Here is a 13382-nt window from a genome sequence, read left to right as displayed (position 1 = left end):
AGTGATCTAATTAGGGAGTTGCAGCAAAAAACACACACAACGGCCCTTTCTGGATAAGATTTCCTACTCCTGTTTTAGGGAGTAAGTCAATAGTGTGCATTCTGTTCCTGGAGTCTGAACAGTTACCCGTTGGGGTATGTGGAGTTGCGATCCAACTTCTACTGTTAGTTCTGTACATGATTCTCATTAGAAAAGCTGGCCACTCCCTTATATCTTTACTCTGAATGGTACATTCGTGCCAGACAATGTCTATATGGATTATACCAGTGGCTGAGAACCAAAATTTCTATTCAGAGCTAGAATTATGGATTTAAAGTACAGCACATCTATTCTATAAAGTGCTCAAATAACACTACATAAGCCTTAAAGGAACTGCTTATACTACAAAAGCAAAAGGTATGCAAGAATCTGGCAAGACTAGGCACTGCATAGTAAGAGTAGCAGTCCACACTCGTCAAAGGCTGGTAAAATCTCAGTTGGGTCTTCTGGTAACGATGTGTATCTTCTTTTATGGCCAAGCCCCCTACCGTAAAGCTACTAAAATCACTAACTCACTAATCATCTTCCCGATAAAACCAAAGCAGTGCATCTCTGAGCATAGCATTTCCATTCAAAGTGCCATTTAGACATTATTTAATGCATTACCCACTCTGCACAGCACTGGTAGTTTTGGACGCCACAGAGCATGTCGGTACTTCAGACCTTGCTTACTTTACATAATCTGAAAGTCAACAACTGCCATTTGGGGCCTAACCATGCATTTCAGCACAGGAACGGGGAAAAACTTGCTCCGCAAAAACCCCACTTCTAGTGTATGGTGTGTCAGATTAATTCACTATTAGTTAAGGAGAGATGTTTCAGTTCGATTACAATGTCTATCAATGTCGCCATATAGAACCAGAATTCTTTAGGAATGACTATACCAGGTATAATGCAATTCAGTTCATTCTGGGAGTACAACATCAAAATAAAGTGGGAACTCACTATTCAGTCTCTTACCGAAATCAGAAAAGCACAACCCTGATGCAGGAGTTCCCTCTAAAAGCATGCTACCACATTGCTGTGGGTTTTCACTCACCAGTGCTTATCGCTTTTGCCAACCACAGATTGAGGAATCATCCCTATTACAACTACAGTAATAAAAAAAAAGCTACCAGAACCTATTACATTACATTGATCTTTATAGTCATGAAGCAGGACAGCTAGTTATGTGGTGGTTTAGTTTTCCTTTTTTTTCCCCTCTTGATAAATTAATTTGCAGACATTCGTACACAAAGAATAAAACCTTTAAACTGTACTTCCGCTCCACAATAGACAAAGTTCGGGGGGAAAAAAAAACAAGGAAACTGCAAGAGAACATTTTTGCTTGCAAACAAACATTGGTCACTGGGATTAACTCCTTCAAACAGTGGGGTCCTGCAGCTGCAGACTGTATAATTAAAAAAAAAATAAAAAAAAATAGCAGTCCAGAGCAAAAACTCATTGCACAATAGCTACTGCTAGACTGTTGACATCAGTATTAATACAAGCTGAAATTCTGTACAGTTTTAGAACATACAAAAAAATGGAAAAAAGTATATTACTAATGTATATTAATACCTACAAGGCTGTTCTTGTTCTTGTGTCTTGGACATCAACCACTTGTTTATTAAAACAATTCAGGGCTCTCGCTTTTCTAGATACTGTTTGGACAGTCAGCCATTTTTTGGTTACACGCAGCACACTTACCAGCCCACAGTACTGTCTACAATGTTAAATCAGGTTTCCCCGACCTTAATACTCACACATGGAATGAAAAGGTCACAAGATATCCAGACTGGAGGGAGAGAGAGAAGATAAGAGACTGCCCATGGTCTTTCTTGTGCTGTATTTTAAAATACAGCACTGTGATATGCACTAAAGCCCCCCCGCCCCTTGCCCACCAAATAGTGCCTCAACCCTCTCCCACTGACCACACACAGCTCTCCAAAACACCAACTTTACGCATCCAAAACACATAATACAGTACAACATTTACTTCACTTAAACTGCAAAAAAGGGATTTCTTTTCTTTAAAAATGGGAAGTCTACATTAAATATGATCGGAGCTGCAGATTGCACCAGAGGAAGAAAAATTTACTGAATTTGTTGTAGTGTCCGTTACAGAACAAAATGACTCCGCCTGACTTCAGTGGCCTATGGAATAGAAATTCTGCCTGGTTTCTGCTTCTAGGTAAAGATGGAGAAAATGGGTGGTGTTGTGCAGTTAATCGTTCTTCTTCTCCCCCTCTGGCTTGTCTGAGATGGCTGCGACCTCACTGCCCGCAGGCCCCTGCTCTGTGCTGTCCTTGACGTGCTCTACACCACTGGTGCCAAACTCGTTAACGCGGTTGGGGTCGACTCTGTAGATCCAGCGCTGGTACAAGTAGATAAAGAACACAACATCTGTTGTGGGAGAGACGGATAAAAGAAAAAGGAAGAAAAAAAAAACCAAGAAACTCCTTAGCGAGGCAAGTAACCAGAAACAGACTTTGTGGAGGACATGGGTAAATACCTAGGGGCTATCATATGTAGCAAATAAATAAATAAATCAGACTGGTGAGGATGGACTGAGGTTCATTAGCACTGTCCCTACAATAAGTTAAATATTAAAAAATGCATCTGGGACTCATCTTAGCATTTGGCAATAAGAGCGATAAGACATTGAAAAAGAAAAACGTTCAATGATTAAAAGAATGTGCGATGTGTGCAGGACGACGACGAACTCACCATCTCTCAGGCAGCCTATTCTGTACATCATGGGCATCTTGATGACAAAGGCAAACAGGTCATCGATGAAGGTGTTGAGGGCCTTGTAGGTAAGCATCCTCCATGGGAGGTGGGCCACAGACTTCATCTTGTAGTTGATGAAGAGCTGTGGTGTCATCGTAATGAAGCCTGGGGGCGGAACACAATCATGGGTTATATAAAAAAAAAAAAACTTCTAGGCTTCTAGCACCGAGCGTGTGGCTTTCAGGGAGGTAACTCACCAAAGGTTAACAAGAAGCCGTACATCATCCCCAGCACCCAGGAGTACCAGCCCTTGTGCTCCATGTATATCAAGCTATAGACTGCATAGCAGCCAAACAGTGGATACAGCAGCCAGGAAAGGTACCTAAAAGCCATCTGAAGAACCAAAGGAAGGGGTGTCAGTTGTCGTGAATAATTCTATAATAATTATAAAAAAAACAGCAAAATAATTCATACATACAGGCATGCATACATACATACAATTGGGGCTGGGGGAGGTGTGGTGCATAAAATATGCATCAATCATATTATGTAGGGCGGAGTAGTGGCTCCGCGGCCAGGGATCTGTGCCAGCAGTCAGAAGGCCGCTGGCTCGAATCCCGTGAATGCCGGGAGTGATCCTACTCCATAAGCAAGGCTGCAATTGTTTCATCCTGGGTATGACATTAATCTACATCCAACCGTGCAAGGAGATGCTCCAACTTACAGGGAAAATGGGGGGGGGGAAGGCTGGTGGCAGGATTAGCACTCCAGCCACTAGGGGGGAGGGGGAAAAAAAAAAAAAACCAACACTCGAGGTGCCGAGGTATCACCCACCACATGGCTGCACTCAGGTTCTCATCCCTGAGGTGCTTTGTCGTATGGTGGGTGTGGCAACGCTCTAATCAGTGCATGCTCCTTACCTACTCATATTATACACATGTATAAATTCGGGATGGGAATCGGCAGTGACTGGCCCAGAATCAGTGTTTGCCAATTCGAAATGTATTGCGATTTTTAAACGGATTTTGATGAAGAGCATTTCAGGCCTACATTTTAAAGTAAAGACGGTAGACACTCATCTTACGCCTTTCGGTTACGGCATTTTCGGTTTGGAACACGCAATGGAACGAATTAATACATTTCTTGACATAGGTGAAACCTAAATTCACAAGTAGATGTTCAACATGGGAACTACTACACTGATGGGGGCTTTGAGTTGGTTACAGCTAGTGCTAGAGCTCAAAGACCCTCCCCCAATACTTTAGTCAGCACTTTGGGAACATTTTGGCTTCCTAACAATTACACCAACACCAGAAAGAGAAAGTAGGTAAGACTAAGAATGTCTGGTGGTTCTGTTACACCAAACTCCGATAGTTTTCAGGAAACGCATCCAATATGCCGACTCATTTAAGACATCACCCTAGTATGCGCTTTTGTCAGGTAATGCAGGCAACTCAGTGTTGACTTGGCACTGGCATATCAGTGCTCAATTAGTTCAAAGACATGACTGGACAGTCACCGATGTGTTGCAGACACCTGTCAGATATGTAGACTGCTAGAAATCTGATATCTGGACCCGTCAACTCCAAAACCGGTAGTGTGAAAAAGATTGCAACTGGCAATGAGCTGCAGCCAAAGACACGGGGCAAGGTGATACTCGAGGGAGAGTTTTAAAGTGCAAATGCCACAATTTGTGAAGAAACTGTTCTTAGGGTTGAGGGAAGAGGTATAGAAATATTCAGAGAAAGTTTACATTTCACACACTTGCGGTTAGTTGTGGCTTTAAACTGAAATGGTGCAGGAAAATTCTCAGGACATGCTTACTCATTCATGACAGCACCACGCTAAACTCACACAAATCAGGTTGTGTTAACTGGGCAAATATTTTAGCAGTACCAAATGTGAAGAACAATTTCAGCAAGCTATGTTTAAAGTGGTGTTTAGAAATCATTATACAAATTTTATATTTATATTGTATAAAAATAAAGGACTAAGTAGTCTTGCTAAGGATATTCTTTGGAGAGTAGATGATGCTACAGAACCTAACGCCGATATGTATTCGCCGGAATGTGCTCTTACGTCATCGTAGATTTTGGTGGAGGACTGGACGTACGTGGACTTGTCTTTAAAAGTTAAACGTGGAAATAATCCAGCAATTCTGTTCTCTCTGTCCAGCTGGAGGGGGAAAAAAAGCATCCAGGTTTGTTACAACCAGGGAAGCCAAACTCACAGGAGCAAACCTTGAGTGGCGGAGGAAGCATGCAAGAAGCATGCCCCACATCTCACCTTCACGTCCACAACCTTGGTGATCTTCCAGAAGTCAATAAGTAGCCCGATGAAGACGCTGACTTGCACCACGAAGTTGGTCTCGTTGTCCAGGATGTATAGCAACACCACCAGAGACTGGAAGACCCCAAAAAAGATTGAACGCACAGAGAGACCCTCAAGGGACTGTCTGCTGTTCCAAAACTGGATGTCTAGAAGAGGGATACAGCCACAGGGTAAGAATAAAAACTATGACCACAATCGGCAATTCTTAAAAGCATTATACATGTCCAGTCAAAAGAAAATCCACCCTGTCAGACATAAGACATAATCTACGACTATAATCTAGTATTACAATCTATTGCATGACATCCTTGTCAAACGAGATACCAACCCTGGTAAAAGCAATATGATCACAAACAAGGTAAGTCAAAAAGGCTGAACAGTCAAGACACAAAGCACATGGTAACAAAGCCATTCGTCCAAAGAACAGCCCAATCCCAATTCCAGTAAGTACCGTTCTTGAAGGCCAGGAACTCAAAGATGCTGTGGACGATGGACACGACAATGGTCAGACCAAGAAGATATGGATTGGTCTCCAGTAAAGCCACCTGTGGAGACAGACCATTTCTTCAGTGTTCAACACTTATACTCATGAACAATTTCACTACCCAGGACCTTTGGTTAGTGCTCCTGACTCACAGCAAGAAGTGCTGCCCCGGCACCCCTCTACTCTAAGCTAATTCCAAGGCCCCAAGGCTCTGACCTTGACAGAGTCCTGGTCCTCGTCGGACTGCTCGTAGGTATCGTCTCCCAGGAAGTTCCAGGGGGACTTGGTGCTCTGGGCAGCATAGAGCTGCCAGCGCCACAGCGATAGGGGGCAAAAGGACAGACGCAGCGGCAGCTTCTGCAGCGTCTCATTGACGGGAAAATAGTCCTTCTGCAGGTTCCAGTAGTCGTTGAAGTACACGATAGGGTAATAGTCCCCACTGACTGCATCAAACTTCACATCTGGATAGGGAGGGAGGGAGGAGTCATCCTGTCGTCAAATACTATATTTACAATGTTTGAGCGTGTCCATAGTAAGATTAATCATCAATATCCGCCTTGTATTCCACATTATGGTTGACAAATTACAGACTGGGACTGAGAGGTGTGGTGTATAAAATATGCTTTAAATTTCTAATATCACAGACAGTCCGTAAATAATGCTGATCCAAATTTACCTTTGCTAGTCTAAGGAAACACCACAGAGTCAGGTAAACCCAAAGTATGCAGCTTCAACAGCAACAAAGCGAAGATCTTTGGCCGGGAAGTGCGTAGTTCAGCTACAGTGTGTGCGATGACGTGGAAATGGGGGGGGTGAGCCTTACGCTGATCCAGAGGTGGGGGCACAGAGCCCTTCACCCAAGCGGTGTGGTCATCCACCATGTTGATAGTGAGGTTCGGGTGCCAATGGGAGATCACTTCCACTGGACCATGGCTTTCTGCACGCTGAGAAGACAAGCCCAGATAAAACACTGGAACTTCAGTGTTTCAACCACACAATACAATTATTTATCTACTTAGAAGCTTAATGATATGCAGACCTTGATCATCTCAGGGTCAGCCTCTGTCTCTCCAGTGAGAAGGTTCTTTGTCTTCTGGAACTTTCTGCGTTTGAACTTGTTCAGCACTGGGGGAGGGTTAAAGAAATCTTCACTGGAAAACTCTCGCACCAAAGCAGAATTACGTACCGTTAAGCTAGCTATGTCCATAGCTCTAACATTAATTAACGAGGGTAACTTCATAGGTACGATATACAAGGTGGTGTATCTCTGCGGTCTGTTTATAGTGTTCGTACGCCTTGCAAAGGCGTCTCGGATATGAGCTCTTACTTCGAGAACTATGAACTGTGGCCAGGCGTCGGTACTGGCCCTTGCGTTTCGGATCTGGGTGGAACCCACTCTTGGTGAAGTAGACATGAATGTACAGGGAACCATTCTGCTTCACCGTCTGAATGCCAAGGAGAGGAATAAGCATTAGGAAATATAGACTAGAAATATATAGAAAAACATTAGAAATATATAGATATATGGAAGTACAGAGCTATAAACAGACTGGCTGGAAAGCGAGGACTGAGAGTCTCCCTCAATACCCAAAGCTGCTTACTCCAAACCCAAACTCACCTCGGGAATGTCCATTTCCCCATAGTGCTCATAACAACCATCCCCAGCTTCCCCCGTGGTCCAGTCTCCGTACACCAGGTCTCGCTGACTCCAGAAAAGAGCATCACTATTGTTGAAGTCTGAGAATATCTCGTTCTGGGAGACGTATACATGCAAGTCCTGGACAGAGTAAGGAGAGAGGAGACACTTAATGAGACCGTAATCCCCAACCCCCATAGCTGCTTCTGTTGGCAGTTTTTGAGAACTAATTGCATACTGGTTCATCCACAAAACGTAATCCATATCTTCATCCACAAGTTATGCAGGTACCCCCACGACCTCCAGATCAGCCCTTCAAGTGTTGTGGCCATTTTCACTTCTGTATCATGGGCCTTACAGGACATGGCATGTTGCATGAGCCACGATCGTGCTGTAATGAGGGGCACCCATGCTGCCTGCCAGACTGGGTCTGCATACCATGAGCGTGTCCTTGGGGAACAGGTTGCGGCTGGGGACTCGCGGGGCTCCGGCTGGGGTACTCTGGTCTGGCGTGGACGGGCCCCGACGGAACCAGCTGCTGATGGCCCAGATAATGAAGATCCTATGGGGATCAATAGAGTGACAGGTTTGTGCGGGGAAACATCAGCACGCGGCCACTTTCCAGACTGAGCTGAGAGTGGGATGTGCATTTGTTTCAGGCTTCTTTCATTAAGAGGCACTCAACCAGATAAATTGTTTTTAAAAAATAAATAAATCAACCCTCGGCATTCATAGCTGCTGTTAACATTAACCACCAGAAAAATAGACATGAACAAAATGACTTGCTTTCTTATAATGAACTTCCCACTCAAGCTGTCTGAAATATCCTTTTTCCCACCATCCATCTAATCAAGAATGAGACAAACAAAGAACGAGCTAAGCAGGATTTCAATTACAATAAGCAACCCAGACTGCAGCATTGGGGAGGTGTATTATTTTAGAAAAGGTAAAAAAAAAAAAAAAAAAAAAAGTAATTGGTATCGTAAAGTGATGGTATTGTGGCACTAACGGGCAAATAAAAACTGTAATACATTAAGTGTATGAATGCTCACTAAATTTAGAAGCACTGGTTAAATTATAAGCAGCCCAAGTAGTGCCGTGCCCCCTTGCCATGTACAACCCAAAGGAATTTAATCTGTATCCTTATTTTGCAAATTATAGTCAGCAAAATAAGAATACAAAAGTTAAGAGCTATAAGCAATCTGAAATTGAAAAAGCTGCAGAAATCTCAACTGAAAGGTAGACCAGCTTTGCCTTTATAACATAATAAAGTACACAATAAAATATATAAACTGCAAATGCAGTGAGTCTCACCCACTGCATGACAGTACAGCATGCAAAGTCAGAATGACCTAGTTAAAAGCTGCAAGTTTCCCCAGTGGCATGTGCATGATGCATCCAACAGTGGAGACCAGGGTATTATACACCTGAACCAGCACTAACTGTTGCCATTTTGGAGGCCGAGAAGACAAACTGGGTCATGCTCACACAATGAGTTTGAGAGCTTTGCTCCTCCTAAATAACTGTGGATTGAATTTGAGCAGAGGGCTCTCAACAAATGCACTGCTTTGCTTGATAAAACCCACCACATGTCAAGCGAAATGAGGTGGATGTGTGACAATACACTTGTTGGGGGTGCTCCTTAAGCCTCCCCAAGGAGGTGTAGGTATCGTAAGTTGACAGGGTGACCTATGATGGAGTTATTAGGCCACTCCCAATTGGACAAGCGTGGGAAAAGTGGCCAGTTCATGGCCATACAGATCCTGGTATGAACCAGGTTAGAACACAGCATTGCCTTGGTCTGGCATGAGAATAACAATGGGACCAATTGAAGCACTGCAGCATGTCCTAATACGGCTCAACAATAGAAAACAAGAACGTGCCAAGCAAGTCGTGTAATCCTACATCTTCCCCCAGGGAGTGTATGGCAACAATAACACAGACACACAGACAGACAGACACACCTGCATGGTGAGAGATTCAGCCCTCAGAAACTAATTAACTTGACCAGAAGAGTCTTCCAAACACTCTCCTCGTATCCACACATGGGAGTACAGCAGAGTCCTAAATATGTCAATAGTCTCTCAGGAGGGCCAATTTGAAACAAAGCCGTTCAAAACTTTAGCTTGCTTAACCAAAATCTCATTTCCAGCAATTCTAGCCCTCCAAAAAAATTAGAGAATGAAAAAACAACTTAATACAAATCAATTAAAACAAATTATGTTTATAGGTTCCGATATATAAATTACACATACGACTCATATCACTGTGAAAATATTTAAACAAGAAGTAACCTGCTTTCATAACATACCATAACACGACTTTCAGTGCATAGAATACCACGGTAGAGAACTTACATATAGTACAAAAGGATGAAAGGATAAATTCCCAAAAATAACCTCATAGGAACATAATCCACTTCCAAAAACAAGTCACAAGGAGAAGAAATACCAACTGGACTTAAACTTACCTAGCAAGCAAGTGACAAGTGGATCAATATTCCAGTTACACTCTTGCGATTTATTTTAAAACATTTAAGCACATCCTTTTTTCCTGAAGGATGCGACTTTTCAATGGTCGCCTCCATTTTGTTCCAGTATATAACTCATAGGTGCACATTCTTCTGATGCATCTTCCCAAACCTGTTTCCTTGTAGCCCGAAAGCCACAAAGCTGCGGGTCGAAGGGGAACTCACTGTCCTGACCTGAGCGTATGTGGCGGACCCACCTGAAGAGGACTCCCTTGATGACCTGCCAGGCATTGGGAGGTGGTTGCTGTTGCTGCTGCTGCTGTGGCTGAGCATCCTGTGCAGTCCCAGCAGCCTGGACAGCCTGGTCTCCACCTGCAGACCCATTACTGCTCACCTGTGCAGTCAAATGTGGACAGGCAACGGGTCAACGACTGTTCACACACAGTCTAACAATCCGTGTCTGATTTAAACAAACACAACCAGATACGTGATGAGAAAAAAAAATACTCAAAAATAGTACTACTTCCATTTCCGCTGCCAAAACGAAAAAGCAGATTATCACTCACAATGAGTTTCAAATTATCCCACTTAGACTTCACCAGTACTGAGACGAAACTCAGTATCGAGATGAAAGTCAGTATCTTCAACTTCCAAAGTGACCGTTCCAAAATTTTAAATGATCGAGTTAAGGGTTTCATCACCCGTAAAAGGAAAAACCCAGAGCATGGACAGACATAAATCAGGGCAAAATTATACATGTCTTAACCTATGTTCAGTTCGTTCACTTGTGCAAAACACAAATTTCCATTAAAGTAAGAAAAGTTTGCAAATGTGAGTCCATGATAAGCAAAAAGCTTAAATGCTCATTTTTAGGAGGTGTAACTTAAGTAGCATCAAGACTGTGATATCGGTTTCCTAAAAAAAAAAAAAAAAAAAAAAAAATCACCTGAGGTGGTAATTATGCAGATCCATGCCTAAGTGCCAACTTTCCCAATGGAAATATGCTACCTACCGAGCATTTGATAGCAAGATTTTTAATTAAATCTGTTGGGGTAATGTTTAACCTGATGCCCATACCTTCAGTGGGGTTTGTTTAAATACAAAAAAACAACCCAAGACATCAAAACACTGTGGGTGTGTTGGGGGTTACAGGGCATGGAACAAATGCCTAATCCATGTTAATAAACAGTAGAAACTTGTACAAGAGGAGTCTGACCAAACCTTTTCCTGAATCTCTAGGCAAATTGGTGTCCTCAATCTAGCAGAGTGAGGTGTAAACGGTTATGCTGCTACTGAAGCAGGACCAAGCACCACTAATGCACCATTCCCTCAGGCACGGGATATATTTACCCTACACAAGTACTATGGAGGCAAGGGAGAAATGGGATTTACACAAGCCTTACAATCTACAGTAGTGCAACATTTCCACATTACCCAAAACAACCCCAGTCCTTTTCATTTCATTAATTTAACCCAAATAGTATTTTTTAAAAACCAACACTGTAATGAGTAACAGGGTTGTTTCGGGCTTAATTCTTTCATGTTGTCATGAATATTCAATGCCGCAGCTGCAACACACACACGGCACCCCAACCGAAAATGTCATCGGTGAACAAGAATAAGATTTGGTTTTAAAACGAATGAAGGGGATGGATGCAGGGTTGTGGATGTTAGGGCTCTAACTTTCAACAAATGACTAAACAAAACCAATGGTCAATAAAATTAAATCATCAAGCAAAACACTTGATTTAGAAAGTACGAAATTCAAACTTGGACTGAGCCTTAGGTTTAGTCACAGCCTTTATTAACGCCTGTACTTACTCTACCAGGAATAACGATAAGTCGAGGAGTATTAAGTAAAGATTAGTATGTGTTACCGACCATTGCACAATAAGGGATAATTCCATACACCGACGAAAAACTGTCAATTAATGCTCACGAATTTATCACGACTAGTGATGCCAGGCAAACCATGGTGGCGACAACACCGGTCTGTCTGGTTTCCTCGTGACACATGTGACCTATAACGAAAACTTTTGGTCGTCATACTTAATAGTCGCAAACTCTACGGGGATTTTGCGTGAGAGACAAAACCGACTGTGGGCCACAAAAAAAAAAACGGCCGAGTCGCTTTATTCGGGTTTTCACACAACAGCCACCGTTTGGTTATGGTCGGGTTCAGCGCGTCCGCCTCAAACGCAACTAGTAGGAGAAGCTAAAGCGCGTAGCGGCGCTTCCGACCGACACCCCTCCGGTGTTACATGTTCTAATTAATGTGCCTTCGCAGTGATGTCGCCCGTGACTGGGGCTCTTTTTTCCCTTTACACCATAAAGAGTGTCTTTTTAAACTTCACTGGAGTATTACAGACCTACGGCCTAAGACACTGCCGCCGAGAACACAACAGCCGGTCTCGGTTTTACGTCGCGTCCGCGAAAGCAGATAATTAACTATAACGATACGAAATGTGAGCTATTATTCTTGTATTTTTATTTGACAAGCAGTTCCTGGGTCAGATTCGTCGCCAAGCAAAAGGAGACGACGTCTAGTTGCCCAGATACCGATTCATATTCGAGCGAACTACTTCAGGTAGCTAAGGACAATATCAAGTGTGGAGATAATTGCAGCGTGTCTAACCTACGCACACACCTAGTTTCTTATACGCCAACATCAGAAGTTAATTCACATGTCACAGGTAACTAGCTACAGAATCAAACGGTTGTGGGTCTGCCTGTTCAACTGGGAAAATCGGTAGGTTTGTGATCAGCTAGGTAACCAGCGATGGCCAGTTATCATGCCGCCTAGACACCGTCACCATTTTTTACACTGACTCGACTCCATAGCCAAATGACGAATGTAATACTTTAAACGTTTGTTCATCTTACGGTCACTATATCCATTTCATTGTCTCACTCATATTGACTGATATGTTGAACGACTCTGTATTATAAATAAAATAAGACGGATTTAAAAGTAGACAGCGCCTAGCTTGCTAGCCAGATAGCAAGCAGGCTAGTTAGCGGTCTAGCTTGCCTGCTAGACTAATCCAATAGACTAATTGATCTGTCTTAGACTAAAGGAGTGTTACATATTTCACACATATAATTAGAAGGCAAACAGCGGGTACGTATTATATCAAATCGTTCAAAGCCAAGAGGTCATTTTCAAGTCAGACCGGCACTGATTGAAGAGGAAACATGACAATCAGAGGTAACGGTAGACTACAAAATCGAATATGTGTGTCACGGCTCTTACTGAAAAAAGGGTAACACATCGTTTCCCCCCTATGAGGACAAGGGCTTCCGTCTTAACATTTAATTCATTTTTACCTCGCCATTGCTCACGTTTGGTTGCTGAGTTGCTCCACTCTCCTGTGCCGCCATCTTGGTTGCTGGCTTGAATCGCACTGCTAGATCGCGGTCATAGGCTCGCGTGACTGACAATCTTTCACCTGTCTGCTCTGACGTCAGCGTGCGGACTTGTGTTGCAAGAAATCCGCCATGTTGGTGAGGGATGCCGCGTACGCCGGGACCCAGCACTTCTCCAACCACATGTTTATTCAGTAGCAACGAAATTACATACCTTCCTTGTCATCACTTTGTACTGCACTCTGATGTATTTAATGGTTAAATCAAGTGGTTTGTGATGTTTATAAATATGACCTTACATCACTGCAACATTCATATGTACTGTACCTTTCTTTTACCCATCT

General features: G+C 43.0%; 1 protein-coding gene across 2 annotated transcripts; it reads right to left on the bottom strand.

Annotated features, from left to right (window-relative positions):
* Positions 1-1163: 1163 nt before the first annotated feature.
* On the bottom strand, positions 1164-13150 carry clptm1 (CLPTM1 regulator of GABA type A receptor forward trafficking). 2 transcript variants are annotated; one of them, XM_023813783.2, is made up of 14 exons: positions 13000-13150; positions 9930-10066; positions 7641-7764; positions 7185-7343; positions 6894-7011; positions 6606-6691; positions 6390-6510; positions 5783-6027; positions 5534-5627; positions 5038-5228; positions 4831-4926; positions 3009-3144; positions 2749-2916; positions 1164-2424 (listed from the first exon to the last, which is right to left on the bottom strand). In XM_023813783.2, the coding sequence occupies exons 1-14, from the start codon at positions 13051-13053 to the stop codon at positions 2246-2248; spliced, it is 1908 nt and encodes a 635-aa protein (XP_023669551.1). In that variant the 5' UTR covers positions 13054-13150; the 3' UTR covers positions 1164-2245. The 2 variants fall into 2 exon arrangements, with proteins under 2 accessions (XP_023669551.1, XP_023669552.1); XM_023813784.2 differs by having other exon boundaries at positions 13015-13106.
* Positions 13151-13382: the final 232 nt, after the last annotated feature.

The sequence above is a fragment of the Paramormyrops kingsleyae genome, chromosome 17 (genome assembly GCF_048594095.1).
Source record: "Paramormyrops kingsleyae isolate MSU_618 chromosome 17, PKINGS_0.4, whole genome shotgun sequence".
Classification (NCBI taxonomy): Eukaryota; Metazoa; Chordata; class Actinopteri; order Osteoglossiformes; family Mormyridae; genus Paramormyrops; species Paramormyrops kingsleyae.
The sequence above is the reverse complement of the archived record's forward strand: the minus strand, read 5'-3'. Positions and strand labels throughout refer to the sequence as shown.